Source organism: Cherax quadricarinatus, chromosome 1 (genome assembly GCF_038502225.1).
Source record: "Cherax quadricarinatus isolate ZL_2023a chromosome 1, ASM3850222v1, whole genome shotgun sequence".
Taxonomy (NCBI): Eukaryota; Metazoa; Arthropoda; class Malacostraca; order Decapoda; family Parastacidae; genus Cherax; species Cherax quadricarinatus.
Window position 1 is genome coordinate 14,386,730 of NC_091292.1, and position 21,306 is coordinate 14,408,035.

At 39.1% G+C, this 21,306-nt stretch overlaps 1 protein-coding gene across 5 annotated transcripts in view; it reads right to left on the reverse strand.

Annotated features, from left to right (window-relative positions):
- Positions 1-214: 214 nt before the first annotated feature.
- The window catches only part of LOC128684965 (protein FAN), an 81,085-nt gene continuing 59,993 nt past the window's right edge, over positions 215-21,306 (reverse strand). For 4 of the 5 annotated variants that reach the window (XM_070095447.1, XM_070095336.1, XM_070095402.1 and 1 more), the window contains 5 exons: positions 20,870-20,970; positions 9,695-9,958; positions 8,230-8,371; positions 3,515-3,624; positions 216-2,097 (listed from right to left, as the gene is read on the reverse strand). In XM_070095447.1, the coding sequence (XP_069951548.1) occupies positions 2,003-2,097; positions 3,515-3,624; positions 8,230-8,371; positions 9,695-9,958; positions 20,870-20,970 (712 nt within the window). In that variant the 3' untranslated portion in view covers positions 216-2,002. Of the gene's footprint in view, positions 2,098-3,514; positions 3,625-8,229; positions 8,372-9,694; positions 9,959-20,869; positions 20,971-21,306 lie in introns of all 5 variants that reach the window. The other variant, XM_070095495.1, reaches the window with a different exon arrangement.

Below are 21,306 nucleotides of genomic sequence, written 5' to 3' on the forward strand. Positions count from 1 at the left end.
GTTCAGGTACACCATCTCTAGGTAGCTAATATTTTCTTCATTATTTAATGATAAAATGTTCTTCATAAACCTGTTTTAGCTTTATAGATTTAAATTTAAGTAGCAATGACCACTGTTCATTAAGGTTACAAAATTGTGACAAAAAATCAGAGAAATAGCAAATAATTCCATCAAAGCTAACAACAGCATGTCTGACATGGTTTACAAGACTGCATTTCACCTACATACCAATAAGAATACTTGTAAGCCCTATTTCTAAACTTAACTCTAAATATATACACTTCTACTCTCAATGCATCTACATCAAGAAAAATACATCTCTCAAAATGTACGCATCAGTTTCATGCAGAGAAACTTAATTTACCTTAGTTACCTCCTGTTCAGGTACACCATCTCTAGGTAGCTAATATTTTCTTCAGTATTTAATGATAAAATGTTCTTCATAAACCTGTTTTAGCTTTATAGATTTAAATTTAAGTAGCAATGACCACTGTTCATTAAGGTTACAAAATTGTGACAAAAAATCAGAGAAATAGCAAATAATTCCATCAAAGCTAACAACAGCATGTCTGACATGGTTTACAAGAAACAAATGCATTATGCTGTACCCTTAAAACAGCCATTGAATCTTCTCATAGTTAACTTGGAACCAAAATTCCAGTTACAGACATGCTGCATCAATTAGTATACATACTGTACTAAATTCAGTTACCACCCTAATGGAACTGTAGAAAAACTGTAAATATACAAAATATTCTGAAAATATTACTAATATAAATAAAATGATTACTTTGGTAAAGCAGATCATTCAGCTACAGTGTTTGTAAGGCCATCACAGTAACACTGCAGGACTAGACCTAAATCTATTATAATCCCTCCCTTCCCTACTACTACCAGTGCCACACTCAGCAACACTAGATCTATACAGCATACCTAAATCTATCACCCCTTCCCTCCCCATTACTACTACTACTAGTATTGTAGGACTTATCCTCTCAGGGGGGCCACTTTGATGCCGGTAAGGGGCTCTTAATTCAAGGAATTGAACATAACCTTTCCTTCTTGGATGAAACCTTAATACCTCCCATTCCCTAGGCACTACACGACTCCTACAGGTTTAGTCTATATACCTAAATCTACAGTAATTAAGAACAGATAGGTTTAGAGCATCTTTTATTATGACAACATTTCACTCAGTGTAGAGTCTTGTTACATCAAAGCTCTACATAAAGCAAAACATTGTTATAGTAAAAGCTTACTCTACACCTGTCTTTTGTTACTGTCAGCTTCATGCCTTTATCTAAATATACCATACCATCACCCATGAGCTCTTTCCTACTACTGCCACTGCCAGTCTTAGTAACACTAAGACCATAAACCTAAATCTATTCTAAATTTATTATCACCCCTACCACTGTTGCTCCCAGTAACATTGTGAACCTATATAGTATACCTAAATCTATTACTTCCTCTCCCCACTTTAATAGATATTGTTGAATATGGGCACTTTCGTTAAAAATTTAAAATTCACTAACAAATTTAGTATAGTGTTACTAGTAAGCAGAATTTCCATTTTGCAAACAGCAAATAAGCAAAAATTTCCCATGTGAATGGATTTGCTTCAACTTTCCTCATAAAAATTGCTTATATATGAAAGTATTGTAATTTAAGACAGAGTTGTATCAGAATATTCAAGTTATAAGCGTTATAATATCACAATGTGTACATACATGAGACTACCTAGTATCACATTTCATTAACCTTTACTCTTCAGTGTAGATAATGTCTAGGAAAACTAAAAAAATAAAACATTTTATAAAAAATACTTTTGGTACTTAAAACCTATAATGCCTTAAACTACTGCTGGTCAGCTCCAGCAACTCGTCTCTGCAAGGCTCGTCTCATGGCCACACAAACTTCCCCAATGAAATTATGTGGGTCAAGGCAACGCAAGTGAGGTATAATAAGAAAAAAAAAAGAAGCACAGCATTTATCCCAACTTTCAAGAATGTAAACCCCACAGTATAACTTTCCGATCTTCGCTACCGGTCGCTAGATGTCTATTATCTGGACTCACTGCTAAACATGTAATAGGACCTGAAATTAAAAAAATTAATATATTACCTAAATTCTATAATAACTTAAGACAAATAATGAAAGTCAAGTCTAATATATCTGTATATATGATGTATTTTTCAGAAGTACCCATGTCTAGAAGTCTTGTAAATAAAAAACCTAGTCTTATGAATTAACCACTTTTATTCTAAATTTGCCTTTTTTAATGAAAAAATCTTAATTTTAGTGGAAAAATTGAGATTCATTTAAAAAACTGATGTTGTAAAACAGGGTTTTTTTCATTTCATATAATATTTAACTGTAAAAAACAAGGGCATTTCAAGAAACTTCTTTTAAGGGTCACCCCCAAACAAGATCATTATTGACAAACACACCTGAAGAAATTTTATCCAGTAGATCTATTTTACGAGCTGGAGTGGTTAATGTTTTGTGGGGAAGGGGGTTCAGTTTAATTTTATGCTGATATACTTTTTCACTTGAATAGGACATACATACTCAGCTCCTACATTACAACCTTCCAATGAGTGAACTGCATGCTTGCTTGTGTACCTGCTCTTTCTCAAGACTGCCATTATTTTGGAAACTGGTGGCAACAATTAGTAAAAAAAATAAATTCAAACAATATTCAAAAAGATATGGCCTCTGAAATAATAAAGGAGCCGAATGTTATACCAAAACTGAAGACAACAGTGACTGAATATGACCTGGTATGGTCTTGTGTGCTCTATTGTTGCTAATTCAGCCTCCTTTGCCTCTTCTTGCCCATTGTTATTTCTGTTTTTTTATTTCTGTAGTACACACATTAAAGCTGGAGCATGTGAACCAAATGAACTCATTGCTAATCACATCAAAGCTAGTGGAGGTAGCAAAACCATGGGCTCCTCAAGAAAGCTGATGCAGAGTTGAAACCATAGTTTTCTGTTATGGGACCCTGCAGTGTAAACCCGCCTGGAATTTTACCACCAGAGCTTTGAAACTGAGGAGATGACTGTCAAATGGATGCAGAATCCATGCAGATATAACCTTAAAACAGGAACCAGAGAAGTGTGAAGGACAGTTTTTTGAAAAGCAAGGTAATGCCAGATATGGTGGCACACAATGTTTTACACATTCAGCCCTGGTTCAGAGTAATTTGGATGCTGCCACAACAGAAATGAGCTGACAACTGGAGCTAGGCAGGCACACACAGCCCGGGTGGATCTGTACATCACAGAAATAAGAACTATAGAGCAATGATGGACGAGTACATCCAAAAATGATGAACTGGGAAGGAAAAGAATGTACTAGATAAGATTTGTTCTCATTTAGTGACTCTTTTGTGTGAAAACAGTTTCTCCTCACTTGGCAACATTCTTGTTTACCAATGATTCATACTTACGACGGGCTCTCTGACCAGTATGCATACCTAAATATATATCAGAGCTTTACACAAACCTACCATTGTGTGCTGGAAACCTCTTGATCACCAAGCCAGTGCCCATATCAAACACTATAACATCACCAGACTCTCCTCCTGCAATCACCAGTCGCCCCTCCCATGCCGCACACCTGGCCAATAATAGTTCATCATTACTATACACAGCTTATTAATGTCCACAAATTTATTCATAAAAAACAATGTAAATATCTTTAAAATACAGTATACACAGTGCTCACCATTAAAGTGCACTGAGTGGACAGTACTCAATGTAATTTAACGTCCAAAGTAATACCCCACCCTGGCACATTTTTTGACGAGACAAAGTTATACTGACCTGGCAAATTGAACCAGATTGTCTCAAGATTTCCTTAGGCTACTGGCTGCATCTTTGCCTTTTTGGGCTTGTGATGGAAGGTTTCGTGTCTGTATTCCCTGCACCATGTGGTCTCAAGGGTCAAGTGTTGCACATTTTTGTCTATTGACAAATTAATATGGGCAGGATCAAGTCACTGACAAAGGAAATAGTAAAGACAGCAATGTGCGAGAGCATCCAATGAGAACGTGGTCGATTGTTCCTTGAGAAGTGTTCATGATGTGCCAACACTAAAAGCATGTTCAGGGAAGCCTAGAAAAACATCCCTACTAATGTTAACTGTAACAACATACCAAGAATTTGAGTTATCATTTGCTCAAATCTTTCACTCAGTGTGGTGCCACATAATGAAATCTGTTGTTCATTGGCTTTAACTGTGATACCCTTCTTTGATGACTAGCCAGAAAACTTCCCAAATTTGAACCCCATTATGAACCTCTGGGCTGAGACAGAGAGAGAGAGAAAGATCTACTAAGGGAAGGATAGCAGCCCACTCCCATGGCTTTAGGGTGCCATCCGTAAGTCATGGGAGAATTTACCCCATGAAACCCTGAAATGTGTGTTAATCACTTCATAGATGGTTGAAGGATGTCCTAAAGTGTAATGGATGACCTATCTTGTAGTCGTGATTTTAGAGAGGGCCAGTGTACTTTACCGACAAGTGCTGTATACAGGCGTAAGACTGACAGGTATAGGTAAAAAAAGAGAATAAGCAAAACAAGCATTTATTGGAACTGTTTCACTTATGGTTGAGCTTTATGAAGTCACAGTGGTGATACTTATTACACATACACATACTCAGACTGAGGTAAGAATTATAAGTGAGGGACTAATGATGCAGGTAGTAGAGTACATACTGTAGTTGACCTAGTAATAATAACAGTGTCTTTATTTCTACAAGTACATGTACAATGATGTCAGCCTAGCTGACATCACTGACATACTATTACATAAAAAGCCCCTCGTTATGCATAGCATTTCGGGAAAATTAGGTCAATTTTGTCCCAGGATGCGACCCACACCAGTTGACTAACACCCAGGTACCCATTTTACTGATGGGTGAACAGGACAACAGGTGTAAGGAAACATGCCCAATGTTTCCACCCTTGCTGGGAATTGAACCATGGACCCTCAGCATGTGAAGTGATACCTTTGCCTACCAGGCCATGGGCCACCTTCAATGGTCCATTATAACTTGATAAAGCTCAGCCAGGAGTGATACAGTCCTAATAAAATATTGTTCTGCATATTGTCTTCGTACTCAGTATCATACTTATTACACAGCAAGAAAGAGTAAAGCCTCCTCTGAACTACACCGGTTCCTAAGAGTACAGGTAAGTGATTTAATGCACAGAGCCAGCAATGATCCCAATGCTCAAAATAAATATTTCCCACCTCTACAAAAAATGCTGCAGATTATGAGGAAAGCGAACATGTGCAGAAAAAAAGATGTTAAAGAAAAATGCAATAGACTGTAGTGTACAACTTTAACATACTGCAGTGTTTTTTACAATATAGAGCGGGCCACTTCTGCCTGTTCCAACTACTGGACAACTATAACAAGGTCTTAGATGCACTGGAGGACAAACAAAATGCAGATGTAGTATACACAGACTTTGCAAAAGCCTTTGACAAGTGTGACCATGGTGTAATGTAGTTCACAAAATGCATGATAAAGGAATAACAAGAAAAGTTGGTAGATGGATCTATAACTTTCTAACAGAACACAAAGGATAATAGCAAACAGAATAGAGTCTGAGGCAGCCACAGTGAAAAGCTCTGTTCCACAAGGCACAGTACTCGCCCCCATCCAGTTCCTTTTCCTATCTGACATGCTGTATAGCCCTTGTGGTTTAGCGCTTCTTTTTGATTATAATAATAATAATCATATCTGACAGAGATGTAAGCCACAGCACCATGTCTTCCTTTGTGGATGGCACCCGAATTTGCACGAGTGTCATTCATCGATGATACTGAAAGACTTCAAGCGGACATCAACCAAATCTTTACATAGGCCGTGGAAAATAATATGAAGTTAAATGAAGAGAAATTTCAAATACTGCTATATGGAAAGCTTGAGGAAATTAAAAGTGTATTGTAGTATACAACAAATTTCAATCACACAATAGAGCAAAAAACTAATGTGAAGGACCTAGGAGTGATAATGTCAGAGGATCTCATGTTCAAAGATCACAACAATGTATCTACCACATCTGCTAGGAAAATGATAGGATGGATAACGAGAACCTTCAAAACTAGGGATGTCAAGCTCATGATTATTCTCTTCAAACTGCTTCTCTCTAGACTAGACACTAACAGCCCCCTTTCAAAGCAGGCAAAATTGCAGACCTGGGGAATGTACCTAGGACTTTCATGGCATGTATAAGTATGATAAAGCACCTAAATTACTGGAAACAGTTGAAGTCCCTTGATTTGTACTCCCTGGAATGCAGGCAAGAAAGATACATGACAATATACACTTGGAAAATCCTAGAGAGAGACTAGTCCCAAATTTGCACATGAAAATCCCTCCCTACGAGAGCAAAAGACTGGGCAGGAGGTGCAACATCCCTCCCTAGTGAAAAGGAGGGGTGCCACTAATACACTAAGAGACAACACAATAAGAGTCAGGGGTCCAAGACTGTTCAACTGCCTCATAGCATACATAACAGCTTACAAATAGACCCCTGGCTGTCTTCAAGAAGGTGCTGGACAGGCACCTGAAGTCAGTACCTGACCAGCTGGACTGTGGCTTGTACATCAGTTTGTGTGCAGCCAACAGTAACAGCCTGGCTGATCAGGCTCTGATCCACCACAAGGCATGGTCACAGACTGGGCCGCAGGGGCGTTGATCCCCGAAACCCCCTCCAGGTATACTTCCATACGTTTATATCCAGTACAGGAAAGCCCCGCTTTACAGCACTTCACTTGACGGTGTTTTACTAATACAGCAGTTTTCAATTATAACCCTCTATTTATACAGGCTTCCTACAATAAATATATTCACCACTTGCTATAAGCTAAGGACAAAAATATTTTAAGTAATGTGTGTAATTTATATGCATTTTTTAGGCCTAGTTCTCTTGCTCACTTAATGTGATAGTATAAACATGTTATCTGGCTTTAACATGGATTTGAATTAAAAAAACCTATGTTTCGCTTCATAGCAGTATTCCGGAACCTAACCTGCTGTGTAAGCGGGATCCTCCTGTATACTGTATTTGATTTTTAATATAAAATGTGGAGTGTTGAGGCATCTGTGGTAAAAAAAAAATTATCTTTAGAAGTAAAACAGGATATTGTTCAAGGGTATAGTGATACCAATACTTTTTACATAGGTGTGAAGCCTGGAGGAGGTTGGAGGTGGTGGAAATATCATGTTTGAGAACAATGTGTGGAGTGAATATTATGCAGAAAATTTAGAGCATAGCAATAAGATGGAGCAAGAGTACTGCAGGTACACTTCAGAGGGCTGAGAAGGCACTGTTGACATTGTTTGGATATTTAGAGAGGAGGGAACAATATAAGATGACCAAGAGGAAAGGTATGAGTATGGGTCATGCCATGAAGGGTTGTAAGGAGTAGGGGGAGATTTTGAGAGTAAAAACTAAACTTAGCACCAGTTACATGCTAGAATTATGTCAGAGAGAAGTATTAAATATGAACTTATTGGATAAGCTAATATATTGAGCCACATGAAAAAGAAAAAACTGATATCTTGGCATATATATACATACCTCTTTTAGACTATAAAAGGTAACACTTCAGAAAAAAGTCAACCAACAAAGTCTCTACTTACAACTGACCCTCAAAATACACAGCTGTATATCCTTTTTTTTGTGTTTACATCTGTGTTTCTCAAAAATCTAACCAACAGCAAAGCTAAATATTACCAGCAGTTATTTTAAATTGTAATAGTTGGTAGAATTACCGACAATATGCAAAGTAAAAGGACACAAGTGCAACTAATGTGACATTTTTATTGTGGCAACATTTCTCTCTCCAGCTTGACAAAACTGGAGAGCAAAACATTGCCACAATAAAAATGTCACATTAGTTGCAATTGTGTCCTTTTACTTTACATATTTTAAATTACTGAATGATAGGTTAAGAAAAGCAAGGTTATTTTAAGTTAGGGTACTTTAACCTAAAATTTATTTACTGGTGTTGAGTAATTACCAGTAACCAAACTTCACAAATGGGAAGATAACACGGAAGGTAAACTGTAGTGTCTCAGTGCACTACAAACAAAACACTTGTTATGAGGTACAAGGACAGGCTGCAGTCTGCCAATTTTCTATGTTATACCCACTTACCTTTAATCATCACCTTAATTCACGATTGATTTATTAAGTCATACCTTACATTTTCTTGCAGGCTATGTGCACAGATTTTTGTCCCCTGGTAAGCTTCAATGATGGTCAGTTGGCCATCCTCACCACCAGTCAATATGCGATCATCAACTGCACTCCACACTGCTGTATTCACACTACCTTCATGACCTGAGATGATTTATGCTTATAATGAACCCTTTTCTAGTAACTCCAAGAAACAGCCTTATGATAAATACATGCTGTCTAAACTATCTCTACGATTATTCTAAATCCAGATAAACACATTCCGTTAACTTACAGCTGCACAAATTATTATTTTTACTGTATTAATATACTCTCATGAAATTGCTAAATCCATAGGCATAAAAAGAAAAAAAAAGTGCCATATGGCACTACTAATGAAATTTCAGTGGAGAACATAAGCACAAGGTGATCAGCACTGTGTACATAATGCATTATCCCAAGAGAGATCCTTAATTAACAGTCTGCTAGTTAAATAAAGAATAAAGATTTTATTTCTTTGCAAAGGTTACAATGTGTAATTACAATTTTGATTTGTTAAGTACAAAGAAAGCCACTATCATGCTGGGGCATTTTGGGCAGACTAATCCTAGTACATAACTGTTTAAGTCCAGACAAGATAAGAGTGGTTAACTTTTTAATAAATCTTTATTTTATCTTAATATTAAAGTTCATTCCATGAACTAACTGACTATTTTTGATGCGCGATTCCTTTTCAGTTACTAGTGAAAACATGTTAACCTAATGCACTTGGATCTTTCTCCAGTTTCAAGTTAGAGCACTAGTTATGGTTGGCAAGTTCATATTAATATAAACCTATATTACATTTTTATATTTTAATCAGAGGGACACACTAAACCATAGGGGTCACATAGCACCTGGGGAATGGGAGGCATTCAGGCTCAATTCAAGGAAGAGAAAGGTAAGTCCAGGTCCCTGAATTAACAGCCTCTCACCAGCATCCAGGCACCTCTGGGGGGTGTACTATACTAAGACATTTATGCGGCTAAATCTACCCATGTTCTGTCAAATCAACAGAACAAATCAAGACTGTAACAATTCAATACTCCCCAGCTCTCAGGAATGGTGAATTATTATATTTATGGGCAAATGCCAAACCTGTAAGGTTCTGGGAAGGTATGCAGAAAAATCAATCTGATGTGAGGAAGGAAATGGTAGCTCTAATTCCCTTGATAAAGAGCCCTTTACTAATATCAAGACACTTCCCTTAAAATGTAGGAGTAGGGAAGCCCCTGCTAGAAAAGGGCATTAAAATTCAAATACTATTGGACAAAAGGGAATGATATGAATCTGAATGTGAGTATTTAACAAAATTAAGTCATCAAATTTTTATTTCCATCTGTGGGTTAGTTGTAAATTACTCAAGCCATGATACTGTAACTTATTTTAAAAGAAATTAATATGCAATACACATCAGACAAGTACTCGCCCAAAACACCAATTACGTACAGTTTAACTGGTGCACCAGATCACCATCAGGCAGCAGCCAAAGGGTTAATACACCATCCTGATTGCCAGTGGCTAACAAGGATCCCTCCGGGTGCAGGGCCAAACACAGTATTGGAGAGTCATGATCCATTTCACAAATAATGTTTTGGCCAACAGACAAAGCAGACATCAAATTTCTGCTTCCTCTTTGGTTTTCTTCATTTCCTGGACTATTACCCGCACCATTTTTTACTGACCATGCCCGTGCCGTGCAATCCCATGATCCTGTAAAAATACAAACCCCTTTGTGTCTTCACCAAACATTAGTTCAGTATAATCAATTTCCTCCTCAAAGCAAACATAAAACTGTTAATATAATATACATATTATAGTCCTTAAGCTTACCCAGTATTATTGTGGCAAAAACCGTATTATTATAAGCCCTGATTTAAGCTCCACACTGGTCACAGGAGCCAGCCAAAGCCAATCACTAGTAGGTAGGAAAATCCTGGCTAATGCATTCATACCATATACGTGAACAAGCAACAGCTAGCAAGCAAACTAACTAGAGCCCAGTGTAAATGTCCCTGGAATAGTGCCATAATCAGGAAGACCCTCTCAAACAATGAATACCCAATTAGATGAAGAATTAAGACATGTGCAACATCTGGGTATCAAGATACCCCGATGTTGCACGTGTGTCTAATTCATCTTGTCAGTATTATATACCATACACGTACAACATCCAACTAGGCAATCAAGTAACATGATCAACAACTATTAATGCATGTATTATACTATAATTATGCATTTATTTCTCATACTCTAAAAGATATGCTGTATATACTATACAACATACAAAGTATAACTATTTTACAGTAACTGGAAGAGGACAATTCCTATAATCATTAAGTACAATACCCATTTCTATCATTCTGGAACAATGTTTTAGTTTGAGATAAACATCTTATGCATTTTTGTATGCATATTCCAGAAATTCTTTTGTCATGGAGTGCTCCAAATTGCAACATGTTTAGAATGATGGTGCTTGAGCACATATGTCTAGTCTTCAAGCATACATCAGAAATCTAATTCTGACGCCAAATGACTTCGAACAGGCGATAAATGACATGCCCATGCACTCTGCCCCAGGGCCAGACTCATGGAACTCCGTGTTCATCAAGAACTGCAAGAAGCCCCTATCACGAGCCTTTTCCATCCTATGGAGAGGGAGCATGGACACGGGGGTTGTCCCACAGTTACTAAAAACAACAGACATAGCCCCACTCCACAAAGGAGGCAGTAAAGCAACAGCAAAGAACTACAGACCTATAGCACTAACATCCCATATCATAAAAATCTTTGAAAGGGTCCTAAGAAGCAAGATCACCACCCATCTAGAAACCCATCAGCTACACAACCCAGGGCAACATGGGTTTAGAACAGGTCGCTCCTGTCTGTCTCAACTATTGGATCACTATGACAAGGTCCTAGATGCACTAGAAGACAAAAAGAATGCAGATGTAATATATACAGACTTTGCAAAAGCCTTCGACAAGTGTGACCATGGCGTAATAGCACACTAAATGCGTGCTAAAGGAATAACAGGAAAAGTCGGTCGATGGATCTATAATTTCCTCACTAACAGAACACAGAGAGTAGTCGTCAACAGAGTAAAGTCCGAGGCAGCTACGGTGAAAAGCTCTGTTCCACAAGGCACAGTACTCGCTCCCATCTTGTTCCTCATCCTCATATCCGACATAGACAAGGATGTCAGCCACAACACAGTGTCTTCCTTTGCAGATGACACCCGAATCTGCATGACAGTGTCCTCCATTGCAGACACTGCAAGGCTCCAGGCGGACATCAAACAAATCTTTCAGTGGGCTGCAGAAAACAATATGAAGTTCAACGATGAGAAATTTCAATTACTCAGATATGGTAAACACGAGGAAATTAAATCTTCATCAGAGTACAAAACAAATTCTGGCCACAAAATAGAGCGAAACACCAACGTCAAAGACCTGGGAGTGATCATGTCAGAGGATCTCACCTTCAAGGACCATAACATTGTATCAATCGCATCTGCTAGAAAAATGACAGGATGGATAATGAGAACCTTCAAAACTAGGGAGGCCAAGCCCATGATGACACTCTTCAGGTCACTTGTTCTATCTAGGCTGGAATATTGCTGCACACTAACAGCATCTTTCAAGGCAGGTGAAATTGCTGACCTTGAAAATGTAGAGAACCTTCACGGCGCGCATAACGGAGATAAAACACCTCAATTACTGGGAGCGCTTGAGGTTCCTAAACCTGTATTCCCTGGAACGCAGGCGGGAGAGATACATGATTATATACACCTGGAAAATCCTAGAGGGACTAGTGCCGAACTTGCACACGAAAATCATTCACTACGAAAGCAAAAGACTTGGCAGACGATGCAACATCACCCCAATGAAAAGCAGGGGTGTCACTAGCATGTTAAGAGACCATACAATAAGTGTCAGGGGCCCAAGACTGTTTAACTGCCTCCCAGCATACATAAGGGGGAATACCAACAGACCCCTGGCAGTCTTCAAGCTGGCACTAAACAAGCACCTAAAGTCGGTTCCTGACCAGCCGGGCTGTGGCTCGTACGTTGGTTTGCGTGCAGCCAGCAGTAACAGCCTGGTTGATCAGGCTCCGATCCACTAGGAGGCCTGGTCACAGACTGGGCCGCGGGGGAGTTGACCCCTGGAACTCTCTCCAGGTAAACTCCAGGTAATAATAAATACAAACAAATCCATGGGGAAGTGGAACAGAATTCTTCCTCCGTAAGCCATGCGTGTCGTAAGAGGCGACTAAAATGCCGGGAGCAAATGGCTAGTAACCCCTTCTCCTGTATATAGTACTAAATTTAAAAGGAGAAACTTTCATTTTTCCTTTTGGGCCACCCCACCTCGGTGGGATACGGCTGGTATGTTGAAAGAAAGAAGAAATATGAACAACATGTACTCTTCACTCTAGAATTATAGTAATTCAGTATTTCAGAAACAAAACATTTATACAATGTATTAACAGCAATAAAGGTCTAGACTATTTCAAATATATGGTGTATATATTTTGTAAATGAAGTGTTAATAAAATATGTAAGGGATACATAATAACTTTCTTCCTAAGAAGTTATTGCAGCTTGACATCAATAATGTGTAGTTAAGAGGACAAAGTGACCACTAAATGGCTATTATTACAGGAGAATAACAAATTATTATCTAAGACGGTGGTAAAGTTGGACCTGTTAATCATGGCAACCACGGTTCAAACCTTTCATCCAGCTTTCACTTTATCTGGGTGTGAAAAGGTAGAAAGTTGAAAGTGAACATAGATAAGAGTAAGGTGATGAGGGTACCAAATGATTTAGTTAAAGAAAAATTGGATATCACACTGGAGAGAGGGAGAATGGAAGAAGTGAATTTTATTTTTTATTATCACACTGGCAGATTCCCACCAAGGCAGGGTGGCCCGAAAAAGAAAAACTTTCACCATCATTCACTCCATCACTGTCTTGCCAGAAGGGTGCTTTACACTACAGTTTTTAAACTGCAACATTAACACCCCTCCTTCAGAGTGCAGGCACTGTACTTCCCATCTCCAGGATTCAAGTCCGGCCTGCCGGTTTCCCTGAACCCCTTCATAAATGTTACTTTGCTCACACTCCAACAGCACGTCAAGTATTAAAAACCATTTGTTTCCATTCACTCCTATCAAACATGCTCACGCATGCCTGCTGGAAGTCCAAGCCCCTCACACACAAAACCTCCTTTACCCCCTCCCTCCAACCTTTCCTAGGCTGACCCCTACCCTGCCTTCCTTCCACTACAGACTGATACACTCTTGAAGTCACTCTGTTTCGCTCCATTCTCTCTACATGTCCAAACCACCTCAACAACCCTTCCTCAGTCCTCTGGACAACATTTTTGGTAATCCTGCACCTCCTCCTAACTTCCAAATTACGAATTCTCTGCATTATATTCACACCACACATTGCCCTCAGACATGAGATCTCCACTGCCTCCAGCCTTCTCCTCGCTGCAACATTCATCACCCATGCTTCACACCCATATAAGAGCGTTGGTAAAACTATACTCTCATACATTCCCCTCTTTGCCTCCAAGGACAAAGTTCTTTGTCTCCACAGACTCCTAAGTGCACCACTCACCCTTTTCCCCTCATCAATTCTATGATTCACCTCACCTTTCATAGACCCATCTGCTGACACGTCCACTCCCAAATATCTGAATACATTCACCTCCTCCATACTCTCTCCCTCCAATCTGATATCCAATCTTTCATCACCTAATCTTTTTGTTATCCTCATAACCTTGCTCTTTCCTGTATTCACTTTTAATTTTCTTCTTTTGCACACCCTACCAAATTCATCCACCAATCTCTGCAACTTCTCTTCAGAATCTCCCAAGAGCACAGTGTCATCAGCAAAGAGCAACTGTGACAACTCCCACTTTATGTGTGATTCTTTATCTTTTCACTCCACGCCTCTTGCCAAGACCCTCGCATTTACTTCTCTTACAACCCCATCTATAAATATATTAAACAACCATGGTGACATCACACATCCTTGTCTAAGGCCTACTTTTACTGGGAAATAATTTCCGTCTTTCCTACATACTCTAACTTGAGCCTCACTATCCTCGTAAACACTCTTCACTGCTTTCAGTAACCTACCTCCTACACCATACACCTGCAACATCTGCCACATTGCCCCCCTATCCACCCTGTCATATGCCTTTTCCAAATCCATAAATGCCACAAAGACCTCTTTAGCCTTATCTAAATACTGCTCACTTATATGTTTCACTGTAAACACCTGGTCCACACACCCCCTACCTTTCCTAAAGCCTCCTTGTTCATCTGCTATCCTATTCTCCATCTTACTCTTAATTCTTTCAATAATAACTCTACCATACACTTTACCAGGCATACTCAACAGACTTATCCCCCTATAATTTTTGCACTCTCTTTTGTCCCCTTTGCCTTTATACAAAGGAACTATGCATGCTCTCTGCCAATCCCTAGGTACCTTACCCTCTTCCATACATTTATTAAATAATTGCACCAACCACTCCAAAACTATATCCCCACCTGCTTTTAACATTTCTATCTTTATCCCATCAATCCCGGCTGCCTTACCCCCTTTCATTTTACCTACTGCCTCACGAACTTCCCCCCCACTCACCACTGGCTCTTCCTCACTCCTACAAGATGTTATTTCTCCTTGCCCTATACACGAAATCACAGCTTCCCTATCTTCAACAACATTTATCAATTCCTCAAAATATTCCCTCCATCTTCCCAATACCTCTAACTCTCCATTTAATAACTCTCCTCTCCTATTTTTAACTGACAAATCCATTTGTTCTCTAGGCTTCCTTAACTTGTTAATCTCACTCCAAAACTTTTTCTTATTTTCAACAAAATTTTTGATAACATCTCACCCACTCTCTCATTTGCTCTCTTTTTACATTGCTTCACCACTCTCTTTTTCTCCATATACTTTTCCCTCCTTGCATCACTTCCACTTTGTAAAAACTTCTCATATGCTAACTTTTTCTCCCTTACTACTCTCTCTACATCATCATTCCACCAATCGCTCCTCTTCCCTCCAGCACCCACTTTCCTGTAACCACAAACTTCTGTTGAACACTCTAACACTACATTTTTAAACCTACCCCATACCTCTTCGACCCCATTACCTATGCTCTCATTAGCCCATCTATCCTCCAATAGCTGTTTATATCTTACTCTAACTGCCTCCTCTTTTAGTTTATAAACCTTCACCTCTCTCTTCCCTGATGCTTCTATTCTTCTTGTATCCCATCTACCTTTTACTCTCAGTGTAGCTACAACTAGAAAGTGATCTGATATATCTGTGGCCCCTCTATAAACATGTACATCCTGAAGTCTACTCAACATTCTTTTATCTACCAATACATAATCCAACAAACTACTGTCATTTCGCCCTACATCATATCTTGTATACTTATTTATCTTCTTTTTCTTAAAATATGCATTACCTATAACTAAACCCCTTTCTATACAAAGTTCAATCAAAGGGCTCCCATTATCATTTACACCTGGCACCCCAAACTTACCTACCACACCCTCTCTAAAAGTTTCTCCTACTTTAGCATTCAGGTCCCCTACCACAATTACTCTCTCACTTGGTTCAAAGGCTCCTATACATTCACTTAACATCTCCCAAAATCTCTCTCTCTCCTCTGCATTCCTCTCTTCTCCAGGTGCATACACGCTTATTATGACCCACTTTTCGCATCCTTTACTTTAATCCACATAATTCTTGAATTTACACATTCATATTCTCTTTTCTCCTTCCATAACTGATCCTTCAACATTACTGCTACCCCTTCCTTTGCTCTAACTCTCTCAGATACTCCAGATTTATTCCCATTTATTTCCCCCCACCGAAACTCCCCTACCCCCTTCAGCTTTGTTTCGCTTAGGGCCAGGACATCCAACTTCTTTTCATTCATAACATCAGCAATCATCTGTTTCTTGTCATCCACACTACATCCACGCATCCAGTGAATGTTTTCAGATATTTGGGAGTTGACCTGTCAGCAGATGGATTTATGAAGGATGAGGTTAACCATAGAATTGATGAAGGAAATAAGATGAGTGGTGCGTTAAGGTATATGTGGAGACAAAAAAACTTTATTTATGGAGGCAAAGAAGGGAATGTATGAAAGTATATTGGTACCAACACTCCTATATGGGTGTGAAGCTTGGATTGTAAATGTTGCAGCAAGGAGGTGGTTGGAGGCAGTGGAGATGTCCTGTCTAACGGCAATGTGTGGTGTAAATATTATGCAGAGAATTCAGAGTGTGGAAATTAGGAGAAAGAGTGGAGTTAATAAAAGTATTAGTCAGAGGGCTGAAAAGGGGTTGTTGAGGTGGTTTGGTCATTTAGAGAGAATGGATCAAAGTAGAATGACATGGAGAGTGTATAAATCTATAGAGGAAGAAAGGCAGGGTAGGGGGTCATCCTCAAAAAGGTTGGAGGGAGGGGGTAAAGAAGGTTTTGTGGGCAAGGAGCTTGGACTTCCAGCAAGCATGTGTGAGCGTGTTAGATAGGAGTGAATGGAGACAAATGGTTTTTGGGACCTGACAAGCTGTTGGAGTGTGAGCAGGGTAATATTTAGTGAAGGGATTCAGGGAAACTGGTTATTTTTATATAGCCAGACTTGAGTACTGGAAATGGGAAGTACAATGCCCACACTTTAAAGGAGAGGTTTGGGATATTGGCAGTTTGGAGAGGTATGTTATACAGTGGACCCCCCGCCTTATGAACGCATCCCGTTACGTTAAATCCACCATACGAAGCATTTGAATGCAAAAATTTTGCCTTGCCTCACGATAAAAAACTTGCCTTACATGATTCATCCGGGACATGTCCTACGTGTGGCCTCAACGCTAGTGTTTACAAGCCAGCCAGTGTGGTCACATCTATGCATACATTCGGTACATTTCACATTATCCAAGTGTTTTTAGTGCTTGTAACTGCAAAATAAGCAAGATTTCAGGTATGTCTTGCTACTTCTACTTACACTTAGGTCACACTACATATACATGTTTTTTTTTTTTTTCAACAAGTCAGCCGTCTCCCACCGAGGCAGGGTGACCCAAAAAAGAAAGAAAATCCCCAAAAAGAAAATGCTTTCATCATCATTCAACTCTTTCACCACACTCACACATAATCACTGTTTTTGCAGAGGTGCTCAGAATACAACAGTTTAGAAGCATATACGTAAAAAAGATACACAACATATCCCTCCAAACTGCCAATATCCCAAACTCCTCCTTTAAAGTGCAGGCATTGTACTTCCCATTTCCAGGACTCAAGTCCGACTATATGAAAATAACCAGTTTCCCTAAATCCCTTAACTAAATATTACCCTGCTCACACTCCAACAGATCGTCAGGTCCCAAGTACCATTCGTCTCCATTCACTCCTATCTAACACGCTCACGCACGCTTGCTGGAAGTCCAAGCCCCTTGCCCACAAAACCTCCTTTACCCCCTCTCTCCAACCCTTTCGAGGACGACCCCTACCTCGCCTTCCTTCCCCTATAGATTTAAATGCTTTTCATGTCATTCTACTTTGATCCATTCTCTCTAAATGACCAAACCACCTCAACAACCCCTCTTCTGCCCTCTGACTAATACTTTTATTAACTCCACACCTTTTCCTAATTTCCACACTCTGAATTTTCTGCATAATATTTACACCACACACTGCCCTTAGACAGGACATCTCCACTGCCTCCAACCGTCTCCTCGCTGCTGCATTTACCACACAAGCTTCACACCCATATAAGAGAGTTGGTACTACTATACTTTCATACATTCCCTTCTTTGCCTCCATAGACAACGTTTTTTGACTCCACATATACCTCAATGCACCACTCGCCTTTTTTCCCTCATCAATTCTATGATTAACCTCATCCTTCATAAATTCATCCGCCGACACGTCAACTCCCAAGTATCTGAAAACATTCACTTCTTCCATACTCCTCCCCAATTTGATATCCAATTTTTCTTTATCTAAATCATTTGATACCCTCATCACCTTACTCTTTTCTATGTTCACTTTCAACTTTCTACCTTTACACACATTCCCAAACTCATCCACTAACCTTTGCAATTTTTCTTTAGAATCTCCCATAAGCACAGTATCATCAGGAAAAAGTAACTGTGTTAATTCCCATTTTGAATTTGATTCCCCATAATTTAATCCCACCCCTCTCCCGAACACCCTAGCATTTACTTCTTTTACAACCCCATCTATAAATATATTAAACAACCATGGTGACATTACACATCCCTGTCTAAGACCTACTTTTACCGGGAAGTAGTCTCCCTCTCTTCTACACACCCTAACCTGAACCTCACTATCCTCATAAAAACTCTTTACAGCCTTTAGTAACTTAATACCTATTCCATATACTTGCAACATCTGCCACATTGCTCCCCTATCCACTCTATCATATGCCTTTTCTAAATCCATAAATGCAATAAAAACTTCCCTACCTTTATCTAAATACTCTTCACATATATGCTTCAATGTAAACACTTGATCTACACATCTCCTACCCACTCTGAAACCTCATGTACAAGCATATATATACATACCCCTCTGGGTTTTCTTCTATTTTCTTTCTAGTTCTTGTTCTTGTTTCTTTCCTCTTATCTCCATGGGGAAGTGGAACAGAATTCTTCCTCCGTAAGCCATGCGTGTTGTAAGAGGCAACTAAAATGCCAGGAGCAAGGGGCTAGTAACCCCTTCTCCTGTATATATTACTAAATGTAAAAGGAGAAACTTTCGTTTTTCTTTTTGGGCCACCCCGCCTTGGTGGGATACGGCCGGTGTGTTGAAAGAAAGAAGAACTGCAAAATAAGTCACCATGGACCCCAAGAAAGCTTCTAGTGCCATCCCTGTGGTAAAAAGGGCGAGAATTAGTATGGAACTGAAAAGAGAGATTAAGGAAATGTACGCAAAGTGGGTTGAACTGCAAACCTTTATGGATGAAAATCACCCTGACACAGCTACTGCAAGCCATGTTGGCAACCTGTACAATGACAATGTTATGGCCCATCTTAGGAAAGTCTTAAAGGAACGGGAGGTACAGAGCTCTATGGACAGATTTGTTGTGCGACAGAGGTCCAGTGACTCTCAAGCTGGTCCTAGTGGCATTAAAAGAAGGGAAGTAACCCAGAAAAGGACTTGCTACCTCAAGTCCTAATGGAAGGGGATTCCCCTTCTAAACAATAACTTCCACACTCTCCCCTCCTCCCATCCCATCAATCATCACCAGATCTTCAATAAAGGAAAGTGTCATGTATTCTATTCTTAGTAGAGTAGTAACTGTGCATGTCTTCTTTAGTCTGTGTGTATTAAAATTAATATTTCATGTGGTAAAAAATTTTTTTTTTTCATACTTTGGGGTGTCAGGAATGGATTAATTTGATTTCCATTATTTCTTATGGGGAAAATTAATTTGGCTAACAATAATTTCAGCTTACGATGAGCTCTCAGGAACAGATTAATATCGTAAGGCGGGGGTCCACTGTATATCTTTAAATATGCTTCTAAACTGTTGCATCTGGGCACCTCTGCACAGACAGTGATTATGTATAAGTGAGGTGAAAGTGTTGAATGATGATGAAAGTATTTTCTTACTGGGGATTTTTTTCTTTTTAGGTCACCCCGCCTTGGTGGAAGACGGCCAACTTTTTTTTTTTTTTTTCCAACAAGTCGGCCGTCTCCCACCGAGGCAGGGTGACCCAAAAAAAGAAAGAAAATCCCCAAAAAGAAAATACTTTCATCATCATTCAACACTTTCACCTCACTCACACTTAATCACTGTTTTTGCTGAGGTGCTCAGAAACACAACAGTTCAGAAGCATATACATATAAAGATACACAACATATCCCTCCAAACTGCTAATATCCCAAACCCCTCCTTTAGAGTGCAGGCATTGTACTTCCTAATTTCCAGGACTCAAGTCTGGCTATATAAAAATAACCGGTTTCCCTGAATCCCTTCAGGGAACCCGGTTTCCCTGAATCCTTCAGGGAAACCCTGCTCACACTCCAACAGATCGTCAGGTCCCAAATATCATTCGTCTCCATTCGCTCCTATCAAACACGCTCATGTACACCTGCTGGAAGTCCAAGCCCCTCGCCACAAAACCTCCAACGGCCAACTGGTTAAAAAAAAAAAAGTTTAACTTTGGATATCGAACGTGTTATATAAAATATAATAAACCATATAACACAGCATTCCAATAAACTTACACAATAAAAAAATGTCTTGTAGTTCTAAGCTCATTTTAAAGTTGCCCAAAATGTTCTACATAACCAGAGGCTTTCAATTAAATCTGCATAGCTTGCTACCTATTTCTATAACAACTGCATACTGTATTTACTGGAAATAAATCTTATCATTTTAACTAAGACTTCAAAGGAAAACAAAATGCCCAAAGAGCTGCCAACACACAAGACCAGATTTAATACTTATAAAGTTGCTAACACACATGACCAGACAGCAAAAAGTAACAATACCATAATACTGCACAAAGGGCACAGAAAATATTTCTAAATGAACATTTACTTACCTGTAATAAGAACATTTTTGTTCCACTGAATGCAAGAGACTGCATCACAATGAGCCTCCAGGAGCAGACACACTTCTCCATATTCCTGACTGTATGTGTATCTGCTCAGTGAAAATAAAATATTTACAATGTTATAAGTTATTCTCTAACAGGATAAATTTATTTGAATAGGTGTAATTTTCAATCTAGTAAATAAGATTTACACATGTTTGATATAAGCATATAAAAGCATACACTTCCCTGTGCTCAACCATTCTTTAATTTGAATACATATTAAGTTCTACAATCAGAAAAAATACATGACTGACTACTTAAATTAGATCTATAAGCAATTTTGTAATCAGCTGTATATGCAGTAGAATGTATATCATATAGGTGGCCCTCAATTTATGTGGTAGATACACTCATGAAACTTAGCAAAATCTCATGGAGAATCC